Below are 25211 nucleotides of genomic sequence, written 5' to 3' on the forward strand. Positions count from 1 at the left end.
CGGGCACGCGCCTCCCCCGCACCCGCCTCCTCGCGCGCCCTCCGCGCACCGCGGGCCGGGCAGCAGTGGCCGGCGCTGGGCAGCCTCGAGAGGGCTGCGTTCCCGTCCGCTCCCATCCCGGCCGGCGCTGCCCATGGCGTAGCCGCGCTGCTGCGCGCCTGCCCCGCGGGACGCGGCGTGGACGGACCTGCCGCCAGGTGGGTGCGGCGGCTCGGGCCGGGCGCCCCGCGGGGGTGCCCCCTCCGCTGGAGCGGGCGCCTCCCGGGGTGTCACCCTGGCGGGCTGAGCGGGACGGTCCCGGGGGCCCCCGCGGAGCTGCCGGGCGCGGGGTGCGGGAGCTGCCCGGGAGCCCGCGCGGGTGCGGGGAGCGGCGCTGGGAGCGGTGCTCCCGGCCGGACCGTGCGAACCGCGGGCTCCGGGTGGGAACTGAGGAGCGAGCCGGGAGGTGAGCGGCTGGTGGGGGAAAGCTACAGGTGTCCCGGCGACAGTCACCGTGCCTGGCTGGCTGGAACGTGCTGGGCGAGTTGCGGGCACCGAGCGAAGCCCTGTGCGGATGCTCGCGCCGCTGTGTGTGCGGGGTCCTCGTGTCATTCAGGAGGCCAGGTGGGAACTCCGCAGTGTACGAGCAGAGTGAGAGTTTTGTGTGAGAATAATACACGTCCCGTCATTGCCATTTCACTGAGGAGTTGTTGACCTGTGGGATTTACTGTTGCATGTTTTGCAGGGAATGTACTGGAGTCAGTTCACTGCAGCCTTCTCAGTTCATCTCTCCTAGTAATAACAAGAATGTGCCAATAAAATTATATGTAAATTAAGTGAGTTTTAAAATATGAACTTTGCTCAGATTCAGGTGCACTTATAATTCTGAAGTCACTGTTATTGGCATCAAACAGCACAGAAGGTGATACTACTTCTTTTCTAAAGAAAGGTGTTTAGGTATAGCTGCATATGTAGTTACAACTTTTCCACTTACTGTGGATGTAACCAGGTATAAATCTACTCATCTCATTTTTGTTAAGCTGTAGCTGTTAAAATTTACTTGCTGTCGTTTATTATTTTCTTCTCAAATGTAGTATCATCAGGACAGTTCAGTTTTTACAGAGACCTCCTGATAGGGTTTGTAACCTGTTAGACACTTGGATGAACAAGTGCCATGATTTTGTTCTAAGAAAAAGTTTTTCTAGTTGGATCTGTATTTATACCAAACTAAGTTTTTATTTACTTTTTTTTTTTCCTTTTGATGAGATTGAACAGGCTGGTATTAGACCCCTACTGGGGAGAAAACCCAGAGTGACAGAGCTGCCTGCTCATTAATTGTAGAACCAATTAGGTTTGTCTTACAGTGACCTGGAGGACTCATACTATTGTAGTCTCATATGTGGAAGACTTTAAAACTATACACATGTAAATGAAACATCTTCCTAAGACAAAATCTATTTATTTATCACTTCTTTCTAAGATTACTTTATTTCTCTTACAGTCCATGTTTTTCTCTGTGAATGCCAGGCACAACATGAATTGGTAGCTGGGTTTTAATTAGCACTGGTGTCCTGTTAAAGTGTTCCCAGCAAGAGTGTTAGTAAAATGTTAATTGGAAGATGCTTATTCGTTTGAAGAGCTCCAGTTTAACCCATGAAAGCTTGCAGGGCTTGAGTTCCAGCTGAGGAGGAGCTGCTCCTCGACTCAGACCTGGGCCGACACCAACTGCTGCAGCTGGTGCTCAGCTGGGGGAGGAAGGGAGGGACAGTGTTGAACGGGGGGGCAGGTCATTGGCTTCCTTCAGTGAAGAGTCCTTTACTCTGAAACTTGCTTCCCCCAATTGTTTGCTGCAGTCCAACCTTGTTAACTTTAAAGTGACACTTCAAATTTTTCTCTCCTGCCATGCTTTCTGTCTCTGGGGAGGTCTCATTTGGTTGTTGATACTGATGCACATTTTGTGTGTCCAGAGCCTCACCTGGTCAGTGTGTAAATGATATCCACCATGAATCTGAATTCTTTTAAGAAGTAAGCTTCAGGGTTTTTTTCCTGGCCTGCAAAACATCTTTTCATACTCCAGCATCTTGATGCCTACTTCAGGAACCATGTTTGAAGTCAATTGCTAAACCAGCAGGGGGAACACAAAACTTTCTGTCTATAAAGTCTCTCTTCCTACCACAGTTGCAATTTGTTAAAACTTTGGGCCTCTACTTGTGATAGTATTTCTTTAGAAAATGAATGTCAATTTACTTAGACTCCCCTCATGCACTGGAATAAACACATAATTTTTGAAATCTTGTTTATTAATTTCCTCTAGCAGGCCTGTCTCCCACTCTTCTGAACGGGTTTTTTTTGTCATATTAGCCATAACTGGACTTGCAAAAACATTAGAGGTTTATTTGAGAGAAATTTCTCTTTGAAGATGTTTGAAGTGAAGTAATTAACCCTAAGGAATGATATTTTGAGTAATCCTGTAAGTTTTAGATAACGAACTAGACAAAATATTTTCACAGTGAAACTATTACAATGTCACATTTATGATTGTATACAGACATCTTGAGAGTTAAAGTTGAGTTGCAAAGAAGTTGTATTCTCACAAGAAACTATTTCTAGTATTTAGGGTTTCCATAAGAGAAAATATTTTTAGATACTCTCTTAAGTTTTTAGAGGTCATTAATAGCTTATTTTTGTAAAGGTCAACTGATGCTCTCAGCACAGATCAATAATGATTTTTCTTTTGAATTTGTGTTAATGTAATGATTGGTTAAGTATTTTGTACCAGGAATACTGAATGTAAGGGCTGTTGCCAGAGAAGGTTATGTGGATGACTTGCATCAAGCCACATTGCTTTCTGGTCTGTGAAGTCGGATGCAGCCCAACGGCAAACGTAAGGTATGGATATGCATACAGATAGCTGAATGCTAAGTGAAGTATGGGAATTTGCATCATGTCAGCTATTCCCCAGTAAAAGCTGGGGAATGGACTCTTACCCTGCTGTAAATGTGAGATATCTTGCTGCTAATACTTGGTGTTAAGCCATCTTTTATTGATGGTGGGATAAAAACATGCCAGGGAGCATTTGCCATGGAGTAGCCAATTTGCTGCTTGTGAGTGATAGCAGTTGTATTCCAGCATTAGGTGTTAGAGCAAGTGGAGACAAAATGTAGTTCAACTGAACTGACAGTCCCTGGTCAGGTTTAAAGGAAGAGATTTAAGCTCCTCTGGTTCTGAAATGGCACTGACTGCATACTGAAGTATGAAATGAATATGAGTTTTCTTCCCATTGTTTCAGTGACCAGGTATATGTGTATTCCAGTGGCCATGCATTCTTCTCTAAGAGCATTATGGATTGTTACCAGCTGCTGAAGGTACAAAAAAGTGTATGTTAAATTCTATTGATAATCTCCCTCCTCTATTGTTTTCATGGAGTAAAAAAACTTTCTCCTCAGATGGTTCTCTGACTTTACAAATTACACACTTCAGCATCTCAAAGTGAGATTTCTGTTTTCATGTTATTTGAAAATAGCAGTAAAGCTTTGCCTGATATGTCTTACAATTCTTTTGTTTGATACCTCCAATAATATTCTGTTAACATTTAAAACATGAGTTACCAATTGGGCAATTTACGTGAATCTCAGAAAATACTCTGTGAGATACAGATTACAAATATCTTTGCAGTCGCATTACTTTTGATCTAGATCCACAAAATATTTGTGCATTATAAATAGGCATTACTTCTATAGCAGTAATATTTGTGGTGATTAACAGTGGTATGCTAGTTTCTAGCCACTTTATGAATAGAAGCATCTTTTGCCATAAAAATGTACTAGCAAAGAAGTAGTGCAATTGGAATTGCTTTATCCATAACTGTGGATTCACATTTTTATGTACTGGCAGTCATCCAACAGAGCAGCATTTCTTGTGCTATTACAGCAACAATTAACCCTGTGGTAGCCAAAATGAAACAGATTTACGTATCTCTGAAAATCAGTGAAGGAGGGACTTTAAAGCTGCCACTTCAGTTTATATTCCATATTTTTTTATTTCCAGTATCACAAAATAATTTTTTTTTTGAAAGAACTTACTTTGTGACCTTGATTAGTCAGATTTGTCCAGTTCAGCAGAGAACATTTTATATATTGCATTGTAAGTGTCGTGTTGTTGACTTGTGCTGCTTAAAAATGATTATATCTGGGAAAATATGCTAGTTTCTGACGTATCTATAATGAAATAAATGGGGTTTTTTGAGGAAAATATGAAAATAATTATTCCGTCTTCATTCTGTGAGTAGTACTCTAAAATGGGCTATACCTCTTTATAATTAACAAATTTAATTCCATTATGTTTATCACTTCTCTTTAATAGTCTGTCTAATTTCAGTACACTAGTTGGCCAAGTTCAGACTTTTTTCTTTTTCCTTTCCTGTTGCAACACATTGTAATATTTTGGGAGTCAGCTGGAAAGGATCCCTCTTTCAGTTGTGACCTTGCAAGAGACCTGTTTAGGTTGCAGGAGAATGGCTTATCTAGAGGTCACGGGTCTGAAACAGGTTAATTATAGAGCTACTGTGTGTAGGTTGTTTTTCTGCACAGAAGGCAGTAGGGGCTGTGATACATAAGGTATTGTTAATGAGTCTGATGAATAATGGCAGTTCTCTTATTTTCTGATTTCCTTTGTAAGCATAGTAATCTTCTGTTGGAAATCAGTGAGGTTTATTGTGTGTGTGAGGAATAATAAAAAGAATGCCAAAGTATCCCATGAGCTTATTGTATAGTATAAATCTGCTGAATTCATGTATATTTCTTTACCAGGAAGCTGGAGGTGAATTGAAGACCATTATGTCCTCTTTTGTCTTAGATTTATACAAGTAATTTGTTAGACTGTAGCTGCATTTGACCAGAGCATGACTAAGAACTATAGTAGTATGTTATCACCAATGCAATACATTGTTTTGACAGTGATTTGAATTACAAAACAGCTGTGGTGGAATTTGAAAAGATGGACCTTTTCTTCTTTTGAGGCTGTTGCATTAATGGACCAAGTCACTCCTCCAGTATGTACAGCTTGTGTTCTGTGATTAGTTCCTCCCTCCAGCAAGGGATTCCTCCTTTCAAGTGGTCAGTGTTTCTGAATACCTGTGGATCTGGTGGTTTGGTTCACTCCAGTGACGAGGTGTAGTGGCGTACGAGATGCACAGATTATGTTTCTGAATATAGGAATTTATTCCAGCTTTCCCTCTCCCTGTACTTGTGCTCAAAGATTTTTGCAGTCTTTGATTGTACATTTAATGTAAAATGATTAAAGGAAATTCTGAATGGTAAAAATTTTATGGGAGTGTATCTCCATTCTGAGTGGAATGCGATAGTGATGCATATCTTGACTGAAACAAATACTCATTGAAGAGCTTGTAAATAATAATTTTTATGAAAAAAGGTTTTGCCCCAACCTGAACATGTTTTTCTGCCCAATAAATTGAATTATACTAGTGATATAACAGACAGTTAGGGAGAGGGTAGGTTACCCCTACACAAAGGGAAACTCCTTTTGACTCATTCTTTTAACTGTGTGGCATTTTAAGGTCTTCCCTATTTGTGTGGGAGAAGTTTCCTATCTGTAAGATGAGCATCTGAAAGTTTAGTGGCTAACAGTGAACTTTTGACAAATGTGTTTATCTTGCATTCTTGTTGAACAACCTTAAGAAATAATCTATTGATCTAACTGCCTACTAGGGTATACCTTAGAGACCAAAATTCTTCTTTTGTTGTTCTGTTTTGTTCATTTGGCTTTTTTTCCAAAATGTGGTTTTGATAATGCATGCAATTAACTTTAAAATACCTATTAGTTAATATTCTATCTTGTTCATTTACATCCTGTAGTATTTTATGGCCCATGGCAGTGGGGAGGGCTGGCTTGTATCACCTCATCCAATTCCAGTATAGTGGGAAGCACTGATTTTCAATCCTGTTCACTTATTTGCTAACCACTTATTTTTTGTTTGTTTTTCCCTTCCCAAAGAGGGTTGCATCCTTATATAGCAAATTTATGGTTAATGCTGTAGTCTTGCTTTTCATCATTACTCTCTGTGGGTTTCTCACAATTAACCTAGACAATTTTTGGTATTTATTAGGTCATGGTTTCAAAACTACTCTTCTAAATGTGTAGATATAATTTCAAGATTTTAAAACCACCAGTAATTGATTTAGGGTTTTTTTCCTGGTAGGAAGGTCCCAAGTAGAATATTTCTAGATGCAGTTCTAAGGTTTTGGAGTTCAGTCTTGAAAAAAATAACAGTGTCAAGCATTCATTGACAGAGTTATATGCTGAAACCTTTTACCCAGAGTGGAAGAAGCCTTGCTGAGTTGTCGGTAACTTTACATACTGCTGTGGCTTCAGTTCTACAGAGGTTCCTTCCCTAGGGTTATATCTGTCTTGATAGGTACATTAGAGCTGTTATCTGTTTAGTTTAGGTGTGCAATTAGAAACTGAGCCAAGTAAAACTTAAGATAAATGAAATTTCTGTGAGGTTGTTGGCTGCTACTGTGTTTGTGAAGAGTAAGATAGCCCAGTGCCAGGAAACCTATTCTGTTTCCAATTAGAAACCATAGAAAAGTAAGTAATTAGTCCAGAGAAATTTAACTGTGAGAAGGAAAGGTTGTAGAGAATTTTTTGTCGTGCAATTTATGATGATCTTGCTAAGCCTGAAGATTCCTATTTCTAGTGCACGTTTTTGTTTTGGGGTAAACTTTTCAGAATCAGCAAGTCCCATTTAAAAAATGTGAGCCTGGTTTCTCTGTTAATTGTGGTGAGATAGTACTGGTTAATTGGGTTTGGTGGGAACTTGAGTTTTATTTAAATGTACATTTGACATTTCTTGGGTTGCTATGTGTTTGTGTATGTTTCTAGGCATCTCTGCTTTTTTCTTCTTCTGCTATCTGAACGTATATCAGGAGGATGGCATATAATTGTGCTGCTGGTATTCCCTGTAGGAGCAGTGAGATTTTTCATCCATCTTTTAACTAGAAGATGGAAGCAGAATGCTTAAAGTAGTTGTCTTTCTAGATGGGTGTTACAGGGTCACTGCTGTGGCCATTTGGGGGTCCTGTTATGACTTTTTTGCTTGTGAAAGAATAGACTACTTGTGAGTTGCACAGAAAATAACATGGCAGAAGCTGGCAGTAGATGGCAGATTGCTTGAGCCATTATAGTACAAGAATTGTACAGCATCCAGCATCTTGTTTTCTCCACTCCTGTTAGTGATGTTCTATGTAGGATGTGCCCGAGGGCTCTACGTTAAGGTAGAAAAGTTCTGAGTTGGTACTGAATTTGTATGTAGGGTGTTGGTCTTGTTAAACTCTGTCTGAACTGCTGTCTGTGCTCCCTTCTGTAGAGGTTCAGTAACCTCTAGGAATTTCTGCTGTTGTCAAAAAGCAATCTGTTCCAGTCTACTCCTTGTGGAAGAGTCTTGGGTACTCCTTCCACTAAAAGACTCCCGAAGGCACTTCCTTCCTTCCACCTATTGAACCCTCCTACATCCTGATCCTGTAAGAGACTATTCTCTTGTTTACACTTGGTAAGCAGAACCTTGCCCCTCAGCCTAGGAAGATTCAGCTGCATACCTCCCTGTGTTGGGGGGAAGGGAAGTCCTGAGAACATATAACAGACTAATTTTTGTCCTGTTTCTGCAAACTGTCTCTTACTTTTGTGCTATGTTGTGCAATTGTTATTCAGCTGAAATTTCCAGTGTCTGGTGTCATCTAAACTCAGAGTAATAAAGTCAGGTGATCAAAAAAAAATAAATATTGGGAAGCTGAAGGGAAAGTTGGTTGTGAAATGATACTGAGAATAGACACCCTCTTCCAAACTGGATCTTCTTGCCAGCTGTGGGCAAAATATGTACCAGGTAGCAAAACCAACCTCAGCAAACCATCACTAAAAAGGTAGAATGGTTTTACATCTTTTATGGACTCATTTGTGCATATTTTGGGGCTTCCTGTAATTTTACAGGCTACATTGTAATACATTAATAAGAAAATAAATAAACAAAATGTTAAAACAAAAGTCACATGGAGTAGAGGGGCACAATTGCTAAATGGCATAAAGCATCTTCCCTTGGCATTTATCCAGTTCCCATAGCCTTTAACTGTGACTTGTTGAAATGTCCCATTACAAGCACAGCAGCATGTGAACTGCAGGACATTAGAGTTACTTTTTCCCTGGGCTTTTGATATGTCAGGATTTTTAGTTTTATTACTATTCATATATTCCCTGAAAATGAAACCACTTTGTTGTTTCTAAACCAGAATCTGTCCCCTTAATAGTTTATGAATAAGTTACTGTTTTGAGTTCTGAATGCGGAACTTCATGTATACGCCTTGAACATAGGCATTAAAAAAGTACATATTTTCAATTCCACATGAATATTTGCTAATCCTGTTAGTCATCTTTCTGACCTGTATGTGTGCAAATCACAGAGAATTGACAGAGGATAAATGTCATCTAATAAAAAAGAAATCTGCGAAAATGTGTATTTAATAGGAGTAGGGTTATTAAATAAACTCTGTCAAGAACTGTTCTATTCGTAAGTTTATAGAACTGCTTGTATAATTAACCATTTATGTTGTTTTTTTTCTTGAACTTGACTGTACTTGATTACAAATGATTGGCTTTTTTACTTACACATGGAGTGCATGTATTTGTTGCATTCACATAGGGAACCAACTTGGACAAATGGGGAAAAAACCCTGGTTAAATAAGTTAAATGGTTGCCATGCATAAAACAAGCAAACAGAAAGTGAAAAAGCTTTGGCTGTGAAGGCGGCCTTGGATGGCCTAGAATCTTGGGTTCATGTTGCTATGGCAAAACAACACAAAGGGACAGATCCTACTGGCTTCACTCGAGTATCCCCATTCACTTTGTTGGGACTTGTGATGTGACTTAGAGGAGGATTTTTGGCTGGCTTTGGTAGAGAAGTGTTTGTTAGCAGTGTTGTAGAGAGCTGTGCTGCCTCTGGCACCATGCATGGAAAGAGGAGGGAACTATCAGAGTCTAGGTAGATAAGGAGGAGAGGAAGTGGAAGTTGTTCTTCAGGCAGTAAAGGAAAAGGTTAGACAACGAGGAGGATAGAGTTAAGGCAAGGGAAGAATTTGTATGGGAAAGGTACGTGCTGATTAATGAAACATATGGTGACTATTGGGGAAGAGGCTTAAAGGAACAGAAATAAAAGGGGAAAATAAAGCAAAAAGATTCTAATTCAGCAATAAATGTGGCAAATTCCTATGCTGTAGAAGCCTTTAACAGGAAAGAGAAACACCCCGAAATCTGTGGCTTTGCCCACCTGCAGGCATATGTATTGCTGGATTGGACTGTGCAGAGAAGTTTTGAAAAGGTAAGAAAAGTTAAATTTACCAAGAGAAGAAAAGTGGGTAAAATTTGAAATTAAGGAGACCACTGATTTCAAGAAGAATAATGTGTAATAGGTACTTGGCCAGAAATAGACTGAGTAGGAAAGTGCTCAAATGTCCTGAAGACAGAGCTTAATCCTAGGGTGTACAGTGGGTCATTTTCATTTGTAGTTCTTCAAGCACTTTAGGGCAGAGTCCCATCCCCTTTTTGGAGAGCAGTAGGCAGATGAGGGGGTGGATGCATTTCTACTGGTGTCAGAGCAGTGCAGAATGTGATTTCTTAGTAACAAGCCATCCATAGACCACAGAGCCTTATGGCCTGAGTGTGTGTGTCAGTGAGGGCTGGGATGTCCCTAGGGAAAGCTGCTTTTTTAAGAGTAAGCAGCATGCTTCTCACCTATGAATTCTTTGGTCATGCTGTAGTATTGAAGGTGACTTTTTAGTTCAAAGAATAGCTTTAAAAAATCCACAGAAGGCTGGGATTCTGAGGATGATGAGTAGCAGATTTTTACGAAAAAAATTGTTTTGATTAGTGAAAGGCAGAGAGATACAGTAGTGTACTCAAGTGATCTGTGTTTTGTGCTTACTGCTGCTGGCTCTAACAAATGCAGATTCCCATAAATACCACTGAGTTAAGGAGCATCTTTTGTCCTCTAGCTTAGCATAACAATGTTATCTGTTGTTCTATTCAGCGCATTTTGGTGTCCTCCAAAAGCATCACCCTTTTCACTGTTTTCTAGCTAAGCTTTATGCATCAAAATTCTCATGGACATCAGAGGCTCCTCATTTAAACCAAATTAAAACCTCATGCTGTCTTCTCTACTTGTCCTCATGTACTTCATAATGTGTTTTCCCCTCTTCCATTCCCCCAGTCTTCCTTTTAACCTAATAAAGTCTAGTGGTAAGATTCTTCCTGTGTCCCCAGCAGTGCTCCTTCCCCATTGCATCTGCAAACTGATATTTCTCAACGAAACAGGCTCTTTGTGCTTTTTGGACCATTGCTTTTACCAGGACTAGTGGCCTTTACAACAGCAAACTTCAGTGAAAATGACCCCAGCAAACAGTGCCTCTTAGTCTTCTATGGCTCTGGCTGCAGATGTCTTCTTTTACCAGCCTTCCTAGAAGCTGGTAGTATAAAGCATGAAAACATTGATTAGTAAACCCAAAGCTCTGATGTCGTCTTCTCTTCCTCTTCCTCATTGGGATTTTTTGGTTATACTCTTAATATGCCCTTTTGTGATCTCAGTTACAAAAATAGCCATGCAGATATACCCCAAAGGAAAAGATGATTCTCTCGGAAATTTCTTTTTAATCTCAAGTTGACTAGCAGTTGCGTTTACTTCTTGGATAAATAGTTTAGGTTCCTTATCCCTTTGCACAGCTTTCTTCTCTTATTTCAAAGGAAATGTTTCCCTATTTTGTGGACTGCCTCAGCTTTTCCTATTTCGCAGGTTTCACGTATTCTTTTAGTGACAGCAGGTTTCATATTGAAGCAAAATCCAGGAGATTTTGCACCACAACTGAATTTTTCACACTTTTTTTTTTTTTTTAAGTTTGTTTCTCTTTGGTATAGTCAGATGGTCAGTTAGTAGTAGCCTTGTAGCTGACTCCTGTCACAGGTGAGGATGATCAGATTTTGCAAAATACTGACAAATTGCCTCCTTAATAGGTTTATTCTTAAGTGAGTTATTGGTAGCAATTTTGGCTATCTTTTGACTTGCAGCTGTGTAGCTGACTGCTTGGATATAAGTCATGAGACTCACTGTCAGATTGTCACCTTTTCACATGGCTTGATCTCTGCCCTCTGCACATCTTTAAGCAAGTGAGCTCAGTCTTCAGAAAGTTCTTCTGAATTTTCATACACTGCCTGCTCTGAGTTATACCTTGTAAATGTTGCTGGTCAGTGGATTCAGTAGGAATCAAATTACTCATACCGATGGAAATGTGTATGTATTCTCTTTCCCTTTTAAATTATCGTTCCCAAATCAAAGTTGAATTGAAACTTGACATTTTAACACATTTAGGTGGTCGGGCCAGAATGGGATTCTGAGCAGCATTGCTTTCTCTTCCGTTCTTTCCCTGTGCTCCCTATTTCTGCACAACTCTGTGCCTTAAAATGTTGCTGAAGAATGAGAGGTTTCTGCTGATGGGAGCATGATCTAAGTAATGTCCCTGCTGAATAACCCGTGGAGAAATGCTGCAGAGGAGTTCCTGGTGTTTTCCTCGTAGCCCTGGGAGTGCAGGTCTAGGTGCAGGATTTTGTTGTGCAGACTTCTGATGGTGCGCGACAGGGCATGTGCTGTATAGTGGAGCCCAGCCTTTTGTCTTTGTACTTCATTCCATTTTAATGTCAGTAAGAATCTTTTATATACTATTCATGTTGCCACAGTTTAGATGTTTTTAGTCCTGACTCAGCATTTTCCTATCACCTAGAGCCGTGATGGTGGTTTGTAGTTGCTTGTGTTCCTTTATGGTGAGTGTTAGTGGTTGCCAAGGCACCATCTGTCATCTGCTCCAGAAGGCTGGTAGTGAAATAAAGTAGATAAGATTTTTTTATTTGACTGAACACAATACCAACATTCTGGTGCCTTCTTGATATGTAGTCTTATTCTAGATATTTAGATGACTGAGAATACGTTAAAAAAAAAAAAAGTGGAAGAAGATGCTGTGGATCTGGTGTTTTCTCTCAAAAATCTATAGTGTGAAATTCTAGGTCCAGAATTTCCAGTGTTTTTAAGCCTTGCAGGCGTTAGCTGTATTGTCATTTTTTTGAATAGCACAATAAAGTTGTTTAACTGACCTAGTATATCATGTCCTGAAATCTCTTAAAATAAAGATTCTGAACAGCTTTGTATTTATATTTAGTGTCAAGTGGCATTGAAGAGTTTTCAGAATTTGTCATACTGAGAAATGATGAGTTAAATTTATTGAGTTACCCACAAATCAGCTAGAGCATATGTGAAACATTTCTCCATGCTATAATAAAGGTAGCAACAGATAAGTAACCAAACAAATGTTTATATGTCCCAGAGAAAGTCTGATTACTTAAAATAAACATGTCTGAGGGTGTGAGTACCATTGGCAGGCTTCAACAGGACTTCGGTATTAGTTGACAGAAGGGACTCTGGGGTTTCACTTCCAATTAGATCATAACTTGCACAGTGTATAAAATGAGAGAGCAACAGCTGCAAAGAAGTGCTGAAATACAGGAGGAAGAGTACTAGGCTATTGGCACCTGGCTATCTGGCAATATAAAATGCACTCCCCTTTGAGAAAGAATTCTGTTTCCTTCTTACGAGAGAGACAATTTTAAATGTCTAGTAACATTTCTGTAAGTTGTATTTATATTAATATGTATTTTTACTTCTTTCTGTAGGCAATCAAAAGTCCGGAGGATTTGATTTCAAAGCACACCACAAATTTCAAAGAAAGCAAATCTACATGAAGAGCTACAAAGGGAATTGATTTGAGAAGATACAGCATTTGCAAAAATGTCTTCAAGTTCTGTGACTTCAGTGTTCACTTTGATGGTTTTGTGCTTTGCAGCTGCAGGTAGGTGGTATTATGTAAATTATGCATTCAATGTAACCTATTGTACAGATTCAGAATTGTTTATCAAAAATACTTTTTCATGCTGGAAAAATGTAGGTCAGCTAAAGTTTATGTTTATATCTAGGTTTTACATAAAATTATTGTGATTATAACTGCATCATATATGATGTGAGAAACAATGCTGTTTCTATAAGAATGTTTTTTTGCACCTGTGTTCACCCTTAAAATAATTTAAGAACTGCAGTAGTAATGTAAGTCATTTAGGTTATTTACCTATTTATTTAAAGAAAGAGAACTGCATGGTGCACAGATGTAGGGTAGGGTTGCTATGGAAGCCTTTGGGAGTGGAAGCACGGTTGCTCTGCCAGCATGATGAACTATTTGCTCTGTCAAGAGGCTGGATTTTATTACCCCAGGTGCAGGGTTGTGCTAGTGAAGTTGAGCTAGAGTCTCTCTACAGAGCTGAGCTGAAAGAGTTTACCAGCTCCATTGCAGCTTCAAGACCTATAATCTGGAATTAAGTCGCAATTATTTGACTTCATAAATAGAAATGTCTGACAAAATCCCAGAAAAGTTCATAATAGGTCACTCAGTCCATCCATCCTTCCTGTATTGTTGGGATAAACCTCACCTTGGTCATTCCTGAGAGTTGTCTAATCTGTTTTATAGTGAACTATCATTGGTGATGGCAAAAACCTTCTAATAACAGTTGTCAGTGTTGCTGGAGGTCTTGTAGTTAGGAATATGCCTTGCTGTTTGTGGGGATTTCTCCTGTCCCACTTTTTGGCCTATGGATTTTTTAAAACAGTATGTTGCAATAACTTGTGACAGAGAAAGGAAAGATCTGTGGAGTTCAAGTACCTAGTTTATACTGTAGTTTCTTCAAGTGCTGAAGTGATTCTTGTCAGAGTTCTTTCTGTGGTTGCAAGGGGAAGCCACTTATGTTTCCAGCTTGCATACAGTTTGGGTCATTGGAGAAGACGCCAAGTGGATACACAGTCAAAATGAGATAGTGGGAAAAGTGGACAGTGGACAGATGGCTTGCTTAAATCTGAGATGTCCTCACTGTGGAAAAGATGACCAGCCTTGCAAGAGACAGGGCTGAGCAATTAAATGTGTTACAATTTGGCTTCCTTTCATCATCAGCGTGGAAAACTGTTGTTTCAAGCCCTCAAGCCTTGTGGGACTTTCTCTGGGTTTGACCTCCTAAGGGCATCCATCCAACATTAGTAACTTCGATTGTTTAATAGTACGTGATGGTAACGTTTTGCAATAGCCTCATTACAGATGAACTCTCAGGGCGTGTCTGAGTGTGTCTGTGGCTGGAGCCAAGGACTTGAATGCTGGTCTTGGCTGAGAAGAACCATTACTTGGAGCAAATCTGAATCATTATAGATGTGTAAAAATCTCCTTTAAAAGGAAGTGCTGGTGTAGAAAAATAAAAGCTTTTTTAATTTATTGCAACCACAATTCTGTTTTGCTGCTGAGGAAATTGCTTGCCTAACAAGTCAGCTTACCTCTTTATGCTTTAATTAAAACACAATAATTTAAGTGTTATAAAACACAGTATTACTATTAGAAAGTTTTTCAGTGTTCAGAAACCTTAACGTGTCTGTCTTGAAATTTATTGTGGTTTTTTTTGTTTTACTCCCCAGTTCTGTGTTTTCCTCTGGCAACTATTCTTGAAACAAACTCTTATAAAGCCTTGGATTTGATCAAATGCTTATTCATAAGTAGAGTTACAGAATTATTTTGGCTGAAAGGGACCTCTGGAAATCTAGTCCAGCACCCTGTGTGGAGCAGAGCTAGTTTCAAATTATTTTTTTCTTGGAGACTGATTCTTCCTGCTGCATGGGAAGAACATAGGTGAAGGGAGTAGAAAGGGTCGCAGTTGGTTAGGGGAAGGTGGGAAGGCTCTGTCATTGTGGGTTTTGGCTGTGCCTGTCCTGTGGATTTTGGCTGTGCCTGTCCTGTGGGTTTTGGTTTTCCTCCATGCTTTTTATATTTTCAATAACTTCTTAATGAGAACAACTAGTGAGTGTCCTTTACAGTGTATAAAGAGTGCAGTAAGATAAGAGCAGTAAAGAACTGAGGGACTTCGATGAAGAGGAGAGAGAGAGAGAGAGAGATGTCAGGCAGATGTAATTAAAACTGAGGAAGGACAGCTGAAGGTTATTTAGGTAGAACTTTTGGAACTTTCTTGAGTCCTATTAACACGAACAGTTATACTTTAAATGCAGGAAGTTTGTGGCTATAGGTGAAACATGGGTGGGAGCAAGCAATGTGTTGTGTGGAAAAAGCTGTGGCAGAGACCCATGAGCAGTGGTCAGAGTGATGATCAGGCTTGACTCTTAACTACCAGTGTACAGAACCCGTACTCTTTCAGTCTTGAACCATTAATGTACTAGTATAAATAAAGCTAGAAGTCTAAATAAAGCTAGGAAGTATAAATAAAATCCCTGTGTGCTTGTGGTGAAGCCTGGGGGAGGCAGGGGGCAGCATGCCACCTCCCTAGGGTATTGATTTTTGTATATTAAGCCTTTTTCCAGCTTACTCTTTGTTTCTGAAGAAGTGAGGCTGCTGCAGGAAAGCACACCTTTCTTTTGTTTGCCAGTCCTACACTGGCTCTGCTGCAATTGTCTTGGGGTTTTTTGCTGACTTTACAATATCTTCAGCATTCTTATCTTTTCAGGTATAGGTGAGCTTCTAGACAGAATCTGTATTTAGTTTATTTCTTTCTATTCTTGCTTTTTAAGGTACTAATCTGTTAAATATATATCAAAAAAACCCCAAAACCCTGGAGTTTTAAGACATGATGCACAGACATGGATATTCAAAGCTGAGACACAGATCTGCATGTTTTTCGTGCTAATACTTGAAAAGTACACCTCACTAACTGCATTGAAAGTGGTCTGTATAAATATTCAAATAATATTTGTTTTTCTATCTGCTCATACTGCCTGGATTTATGTAGCTAAATGCTAATCTGAATCTGATTAGCTTTTATCTTATATACAGATTTCTTGTAAGCTTGTATTTATACAACTTCAATATAACAGAAAAAGATTACAAAGAAAACCTTGATTACTGTGAGATTTTTCTTCATGAATAGTCCAAGGCAGGATGGAGAGAAGAACTGCTGGCAAACTATCTGCCTGAGTGAAGGAATTATGTTTTTGAAGTGGGCTTAAATTAAGGTCTGGCAACCTACAGTAGGAACTCCACACAAAAACACTCAGAACTGTACACACTACAGCCTTGGATAACCTCATAAGCAAGTCTGGCTTTTTAATCTTGGAGCAAAAATATGCTGTCCTAATGTAGCTTAAATCAAAGGCTGAAAGATATTTATTTTACTTGCTGGCAAATTTGTGCAGTTGGGTGCACGATGCATCTCTTGATGTCTTAGAGGACAGCTGAAACACGTATCTACCCTAGGCCCTGAGGGCCAAACCTTCAACAGGACAGGTTCTTCCATGAAGGAATGGAAACAGTTTTTAACTTGAACTTCTATTTTTCCTTTTGCTTTCCTGCATTACTATTCAACTGGAAAGAGGGCAGAAGGGTGATATAGCCTGTGGATCTACACTGGCCAAAGGTCTCATTCCAGCCTTCTGGGCTAGATCCTCTAGTGGTGCAACTCATTCCTGCTGCTGACAAAGCAGCGCAGCCATGGCATCTGAAAACAACCAGAATTTGCCCATGTAGTTATGTTCACTTTTCTTCAACCCCCCTGACATTGGGTATTGCCAATGCTTGCCTTGTAGACACCTCTCTCCAGAGTTTCATGGTTGTGATCAGGCTGATATCTTCAGAGCCTGTAAGAATTGGATATATTGAAGAATTTACCCATTTTCTGTAATACTGAGCTTACTGACTGGTTTATCTGCTCGTGTTAGGTCTGTTTCTATGGTTCTCTTTCAACAGCTCTTTACTCTCTGGTTCTCTACTGTATTGTTATCCTAGCTTTTTTTTCCTTTCTTTTTACGTACTTGTTCTTATAAGTAATCTCACATTGGTCAGAGCATGTGTGCTTAATTTTCAATAAGACTGTTCACTTGTAAAATGTATCTTTTGGATCTGTGCCCCCCAGATATGGTGGTGATGGGTGCCATGTTAATAAGTGTAACAGCAGGAAGAAACAGACCTTGTCATGACATCTTTTTTTTTAAAGACGAACTTCCCCTGACCTTGAACACTATTTTTCAAAAAGCAATATAGAATCATTCAAAGCATAACAGAAAAGCCTTCCACTGGAAGTTGAAATTTTAAAAATTTCAAATTAAAAAAATGAAATTAATACCAATTAAGTCACACAGATTTCCTTCTACTTTAAACAGTGTTTGCTGGGTGTTTCCCCGATGTAATTAAACTGTAATTTTTATTTTTTTTCTCCAAAGTATTTGTTGCCAGATGCGTGGAGTTTTGTTGTTTAAATTTTCTTTAGAGGATGAGAACCAAGGGGACAGAGGTTGGCTCTTGAATTCTTAGGACTGAAGTAAAGCACAGACTGGCCGCAGCTTCTGCATGGATAGAGATTTGACTCCATACCTCCCTTTCCTTTTACCTCTTTCTCATAATCAGCTGGTTTCTACCTCCCTTGTAAAACCACCCACTGGTATCCCTTTATGGTCTGCATAGCCAGACTTTTGAGGATGAGATTAACCAGGATTTGGAACATTTGAAGACTTGCAATCTCAGAGGAGAATTAGAGGAGCAGAGGGCTGGTTTGTGCTGTGCCATCTGCCACTGCCATGCTCCATGTCGGAAAGGCTGGGAGCCCCCCTGCAGGGACTGCAAGGGAATGGTCATGCTCTTTTCAGGAGAGGCTAACGTGCTCTCAGTTCTGAGAAGTACTGTTTAGGAACCCATGACTAGCTTTTAAGGTGGAAATTGTTCTATTTTTTAAATATTCTTTCAACACCCTGATGGTGATTTGAAGCATCTTAATATCATATTGTTCATCTGATAGGGAACCAAATGATGAATTCCTAATTTCATATCAGTGAGTTTCCTGAGATAACTTTGAGATGTCAAATATACATTAAAAAAAGATAGTTAATCTTCATTTCACACAGAAAGAAGTAATAAGTTTTGAAGAGCAAATAATGTTTTTAGTTGTGCAATTTAAATACAAAGATTGATCAAAACTGGAGAGCTAGACAAAATCTGTGGGTCTCTTGACTTAGTGTTTCTTCAGCACTGCTGTTTGGTGATCTATTCCTCTGTAAATTGTGGTTTTAATCTTGCCTTTTGTCTGTCTTCCAGCCAACTCAGTTGAATCAAATCCTGTGCCATTTCTGTGTGGTTTATGCGTAAATAGTTTTTTTTTCTTCCAAACCCACACAAAAATTCTGAAGAATTTAAAGAGTCAGGCTACAGAGAAAGGTTATGTATTTTCAAAGAGGTAATTGTGTCACAGACTTGGAATGGCTTGAACTGAGCAGACTATGTTTTTCCTGTATCAGCAAGGCTCTTAAGCTAAAACCAGTTGAATTTCAGCAGAATTCTGCACAATTCTGTACCCATGTGGCCCATGTGGAACAGTAGGATGTGGGGTTGTGGGTCCTGATTTAGCAAAACAGTTGAATGTATGTTGAAGTGTTTGCTGAACCAGAGCATTTATCACTAAACATGAATGTCTGGTTCTTTGATTAAAACTGACTCTGGGTGATGCCAGAGGAATCCTAAGAATATGAGGCCCACAATGCAGTACTGGAATTGCGTAGATGCAGGCAAATGGCAGCATTGCTGAGGGTCTCTGGGGGGAAGTACTCAACTGATGAAAAGTAATTTTGCGGAAAATTTTATGGCACAGAATGGGGAATGGCATTAATCCTTGTCTTTCTAAGGAAATTTATTGAAGTTTTTTTAAAAGAGAAACTTGTCTTTAACAAATTCTAAGCATCACATAATTATTTTATAAATACTTTACTAAAAATAATTCTTTTGTTTTCTGAAGGGAATTGGGAATTGGGATATTGCTCGTAGATCTTTTAATATCCTTTCTGTATTGCAGGCCCTTATTAACTCTTTCTTAGGTTCTCCATCTGTAACCTATCTTAAAAATAATATGAACCTTTGATCCCTTTAATTAATAAGAAAGTGAAAAGGGCATATTTAGTTAACTAAAGATTGGACTTTAAGGGCTATAGTACCCCAAACACAGCATTCTCGAATGTGATTCTGGGGTGTCTCAAGAAAAAAACAGAGCGTCTGCTATTAGAAAAACAGTTGCTGTTTTCACATGAAAATCGTATTGAGTTTCTGCAAGTGTTTTTCTTTTATAGGCTTCTTCCACCGAAATATATTTGCATAAATCAATGCTGTTATTTTACTACTGGTTATGGTATAGTGTAGAGAGAATATAGGGGTCAGATGTATTCCTTTTCAAAGAAGAGAAATAATTTCATCCTCTGTAGCTAATGACAAAAAGAGCTGAAGTCCCTTAGGCTGTAAGTCATAGGAGAGATGAATTTGGAGTGAAAAAAATATATTTAGCACAAAGACTCCATGCCATGTTTCATTACCTGAAGGCACTGAGTTGGATTCTCTTTGGTGTAAACTTGTTTTAAGTCAATGGAATTTCACCAAGGATAAATTTTGACCCCAGGTGACAAAAGCAAAGGTTTTTAGTAATGCCATAACGTACAGCTGCTTCAAGCACAGTGTGCTTTTCTTCATAAGTGTACTTTATAAAAGATGGAGCTATTGTTTCCCTTTTTTGGCAGCTTCTACACTGTGAAACTTCCTAATAGGCATTTAATAAAAAAAGGATTTTACCTGTCAGGAGTGGAAATAACTAAACTGAAAATGTCATTACTCTCATTATTGGAAGGTAGCACATAGAAGAAGTAACAAATAAAGGAATTCAGGGTTAGGCAATGGAAATGTTGCTGTTTTTTCTCTTCAGCAAAAAGTTTACTTTCATCTGGAGCAGGTTTGGTGTTTTGGTGGTGGTTTTTTGTTTTCTTTTAAAGTTTTAAATTAATGTACTTTACTTAAAACTTGGAGCCAAGAATTTATATTTATGGTTATTTTCACTTCTTTTCTTCTTTTCCTTTTTCTCACTTCCCAGATCACCAAATTTGCCTTGTATGTGGAAGGGATGGTTGATGCAATCTATTTTGGAATAAATAAAACTTTCCTTTGTATTATTACTTTCCATTTAAATGGAACACTAACACATATGTCCTACTAGAGATGCTCAAGTTATTTTGATTCAAACTACTAAGTCAAGATGACTTTTTTCCTTTACAAGATTGTGTACTTTCCCTTTATGTGTAAAAAAATCAGTGGGGGGTAACTGACCACTTTGTGTCACAATGCCTTGGCAGTTCTTAAGACTGCAAATATGGTATGAAAGTGAGTAAAGGTGAAAACATTATTTGAAAATGTAGCTGAAGTAGCTTAGCATTGTTCAGTTTGCACATCTGGGGTTGCTTGGAGGAAATCTGTAGAAGAACTTTAACAGCCATGGCCACACATTGTATATATTTGTGTGTGTGTTTAGTCCAAATGAGTGATTCCTGGTTACTCTTAGGAAACATCTGCTCTGAAGGATAAAAGCTACCTGTGGCTCATGGTCCTGCTGGACAGGTGTGCTGCCTGCTCTGCTGGGTCTGGGGACCATGATGGAGTCTTCTGCCCATGGAGTGATGTGCACTTTTCATTAACAGCCAATACACAGCAGCCCTGTGTGCCCTGACATGCGTGTGGTCATCCTCTGCAGTGACTCAGTGTAAATGCCTGGGCCTTTGTGAGAGGGTGGGCTGAGTTATGGGCTGTCAGATCAATTCTTTCCAGCTGTGGCTCAACCCTGAACTGGACTCTTGGAGAAGAGCACAGTGATGCTGGGCCACTAACCGGATCTGTTCTTCTCTTGGAGTCCCCTTCCCTGATGGCTGTAGGTGTAACCTGTGAGCCTCTGCTTTTGACTGAAAGATGAAAGGCTTGTATCTGGATTTGTGTCTTTCTCTGTGATCTCCCCATGAGTCATTTCATCTCTCAGTCTTGCTCTCTTGATATGTAAAACAGATGTTCTACCCTGACATCTTCCACGCAGGACTGTTTGAAGAGCTAATGTAATTGCTTTAAGGTTCTTGGATCACATTGGGATAACTGCTATTATCTTGTTAATTCTTCAAAACCTCCCCCTGCTGTTTTTTGGAGGTATGAAAATGGCAAAAGTTTTATTTCAGGGACTGTCAGACTTTTCACCTGTTTTGCTTGTGTTTAGCCTCATGGATGCTGAACTGCAGAAGTTTGTTGTGATCTCTGATAAGGAACAAGGTGGTTGAAGTTTTGGCAAGTCATAAATTAGTTATGATGTCCTGAGGAGTGTCTTAACTCATTGCTTCTCTTTTCTCTTCCTGCTATGCCAACCTTATTTCTTAAAAAAATAAAGTCACTATTTTTAAAAGAAGTAGGATCCATCATACTCAATGCAAGGGGGTGAGAAATCTGAGACTGTACGCAAAAGGATTTTCAGGTGAAATGTGATTCTTTTCTGGCATCATTAGAAGAAAACTTACTCACAGGCAGGACGACATTACATCCCATGCATAGCTTGAGCAACGTGATAGAAGTTAACATGTGGGTTCAGTTTCTGGCATTAGGGCAGACCTTGTCTTTGGAGAGGATTTGTTAAACTATGTAATTTGTAAAAGTTGCCAGTTTTCTGCGTTTTCTGCTTTGAAATCTTAGATCAGTCTGGCAAAATTTCCTCTTATAGCACTAATGAGTTCAAAGCAGTAATTAATTGTTCTGTGGGATATTTTCACCTTCAAGCTGAAAAAGTAATGGGTATTTGCATAAATTGGCAAGAAAACTGTTCAGAGATTACCTTGGATATGACTTGTCTCAGTTGCTTTTTGGAACTAGGCCAGTAGTAGTTGTTTTTCTTGCTGAAATAGTGCTCGTGGCCATATTGTTCACTGCGTTCGTTTTCATTCTCCCAGTGTTAATGTTTGATCTCTGTGATCACATGTATCATCACAGATGGAAGCAAGAGAGCTAAAGTAGGCATCATAGGAAGGACTCTGGTTTTTCAGAAGATTAAAATTCTCTTAACTGTAACACTTGACAAATGCTTCCCCAGTGTCTGCTGTTAAAAGGCCTGTTACCTGACTTCAATGATAGTAAAAAAGGAGAACCCCCCCGAAAAGTGAGAATAAGGAATGCTTCATACCAGTAGCAGAAAAATAAAAGCAATCCTGAAAAAGACCTGGTTCTTGCTTGTGTTCTCTTGAAATCTCTTTTCTCTTTTATTTTTTGAAATTTGCAAAGCTAGGGGTTTTTCGAGCAATTTCATGCCCAAGATAATATCTAAGACCGCGTGATGGTTCATTTTCTGTAAAATAATAAAGAAAATTAAAGTTACTTAATTCTGGTTCTCTGTTATATATACTGGATCTCAAAAGTACATTTGGAGCAGGAAACCTGTAAGTCATCTCTTATGAAAGCTAGATTGAACTTCAGCTTTATTGATATGATTCAGGAGTAAAGAATTCTAATGACAGTTCTGAGTATTGAGTCCTTAGTGGTGTTGTTAAAATCTTCTTGTATGTGGAGAAAACCAAACCAGCTCATTCTTCTGTTTGTTTCAACATCACACAAGCAGTACGCAAAGGATTAACCAAGAAACTGTCTAAAACATTTCAAGTAAAAGTTGCTAACAAAGAAGTCCTTTATTTTGTTCTGCCATGAGGAGTCCTAGAATGTATCTTCCCTCTTTCTCTGAAGAAATAATAATGCACTTGAGATGGTTTTATAGGTCAAGTGTTCATGTATCAATCAAGTATCTATGATTTGACAAGATTGCTCAAAGAAAAAGTAGAGTGAAATCAGGATTTATTAGGGAGGATTTCTGAGGAATGAATCAGTCTTTTTTGGCCTAATGGACTGAAGTAATTTAATTGGAGCAATCAACATTTTTTCCTACTAGTTGACTGAACTAATTAAGTTGATTCAGTTCTGAACCTGTGTTGTCTTCTTGTTCCATTTGCTTTCCTTACATTTTTGGAGGCAACCAGCCTGTATGCTTGTGTCCCAGTGCTCCCTGGTGGGATCTCTTGCTGGAATGCTCACTTGGGGATTCAGTTTGCTGTTTGGTGGGCTACAAGCCCTGCAGCCAGAAAGGGTTCGTGTTCATACCTTTCTGCAGAGTTGCAACATCTTCTGCTTTTTTAATCCCATCCTAAACCAGTCAGTAGGTGTCCAATGCTGGCACAGTTGTATAGCATTATGTCTCTAGGACAGTTTAATGGCAGAGATTTGAAAGTGGTGTAGCACAGTTCCTTTTTCCTTAATGGAATTAATCCTAGGGTTCATGTCCTGAAACGGTGTTCTCGTTTGAAGTCTTTTGGCACTCCTTCTCCATTTGTGACACAAGAGTTTCTTTGCTTTTTCTTCCTAGCAGCTTCTTGTTAGGTCCTCGATGCTATTTTGTTAAATAGGCCATGGTTGGTATGATTGGAGAGACATTTACTGTGAACCTGATGTGCAAGGGTTGTTGTGCCGATGAAGGGAAGTAATCCTATTCCTCACTCTTCAGTGGGACAGTGCAATGCATATAATGCTCTCTGCTCCCCTTTTTCTTTGGGTGTATGTTCTTCCTCCTGTGTCCAATACCTCACTCTGATTGTCTGTATCCAAGATGTGTATTAGTATGTTTTTTTAGTTGGGATGATCTCATCACTAATGAGTATTTGATGCCTTTGTAATGCTCCTAATATACACATAGAACAGCTGGCACAGACTTTTTAAACAACCATTTTTGTAGTCTCCTGGATGATCTCAAAGAACATTTAAATATAACAGTGCAGTTACATTGGAAGCTTTAAAGATAAACATTTTTTTCCTAGAACGGCTGAGCAGTGCATAGTGGGTGATACATGGGTCTTTCTTTGCATTTATGGTGAACGAAAACTGCAGTTAATGGTCCAAGGGAATTTACTAAACTATTAATAGTTGATGGTAAGCACAATAAAGAATTGGTAAATGAGAGTATACTCCTGTCCTTTATTTATGAATGTATTTTATTATTTTACTGTAATCTTGTTGTCCAAAGAAAAGGGCATTTGTGCTCAACAAGAACTCTGTCCTTTTCCAGCCAAGCTTGTGGCTCTGGTGGTAGGGCTGAGAGTAATGGGACTGTTGAACTGCTCTGCCTGGATTCTCTTGGATTATGAGTCAGGTCTGTATTGATTTCTGGGGGCAGGGGATGGGGGTGTTTATTATTCAGTTGTTTGTATCCAATAGAAAATGTTCATACTATGCTTCAGTCGATCAGCTGGGGGTGATGGCTTTTCTAAAGCAGGACACAGTGAGGCTTACTCTTAACCAAGTGACTTCACTTGCAGTGTCATGTTGAGACTGCTTCTGCATTGTACGGTCAGTCACAGATCTCATGAGATATTAGTGAAATAGTGGGTGTTAACTTCCATTGCCTTCCATGAAGTTAAACCACTGATAGGAAGAAGAAGTTTCAGCCTAGTTCCTGTGTGCTTATGTGACAGCTTTTGAAGTCCTAGAAGGGTCTAGTTTTCCCTGAATCATCATGATTGCTAGAGCAAACGCAGGGACCCGTGAAAGTGGGTGACAGGGGTAGTGGAACCTCCCTTTTTTGCAGTGGCTCAGGTTTGTACTAGGTCAAAAATGAATTTCCTCTTGCAGAAGTAGAGTATTGAAGTATTGTTCAGGTATTTTGAGTAACTCGATCTGTGGTTCACCTGGTGGCACAGTTAGACATAACCACAAAGTAAAACATAGCCTGTCAGAACTGGAACATGTGGCAACAAAACAATTTGATTTACTGGCACAGCTATACGTCCTTACTCAAAAGTACATGAAAAGCTGACAGAAGCACTTCTTTTGTTCATGTGACTTATGTAAACTGTATCTGTAAGAAGGGTTTGTTTGCCAGCTTAGCAGAGTTTCCTACAGTGATATACAATACATTATGAAAAGGAAATGCACCACTGTACAATGCAATGTTGAAACTTTCATGCTTTTCCTATAAAAACTGTTGAATAAATGAGAGTCAGCAGTCCTTGTCTGGGCTCTGAGCTGGAACCTTTCACACTCGGTGCTACACCTTGCATACCATGGTGTAAGCAAGTGAAAGCTTGAAATGTGAACTTGTCTAAACCCCACCAAACCATATGATTTAACTGGGCCCTGCATTAGGTTCTTTGTCTGCTTGTTTTTTGTTTGTATTAAGGTGCCATTTATTAAATATCTAAGTTTTGTCAGTCCCTAGCTCTTGTTCTTTCCCTGAT

The 25211-nt window shown here is 39.3% G+C and overlaps 1 protein-coding gene across 5 annotated transcripts in view; it reads left to right on the forward strand.

Moving 5' to 3' along the window:
• Window positions 1-25211, forward strand: part of TGFBR3 (transforming growth factor beta receptor 3) — a 140043-nt gene that overhangs the window by 28925 nt on the left and 85907 nt on the right. For 2 of the 5 annotated variants that reach the window (XM_027651849.1, XM_027651851.1), the window contains one exon: window positions 12755-12930. In XM_027651849.1, the coding sequence (XP_027507650.1) occupies window positions 12870-12930 (61 nt within the window). In that variant the 5' untranslated portion in view covers window positions 12755-12869. Of the gene's footprint in view, window positions 1-51; window positions 198-384; window positions 446-12754; window positions 12931-25211 lie in introns of those variants that run through there. The other 3 variants (XM_027651852.1, XM_027651848.1, XM_027651850.1) reach the window with 3 other exon arrangements.

This window comes from Corapipo altera, unplaced genomic scaffold, assembly GCF_003945725.1.
Source record: "Corapipo altera isolate COAL_440 unplaced genomic scaffold, ASM394572v1 57, whole genome shotgun sequence".
Taxonomy (NCBI): domain Eukaryota; kingdom Metazoa; phylum Chordata; class Aves; order Passeriformes; family Pipridae; genus Corapipo; species Corapipo altera.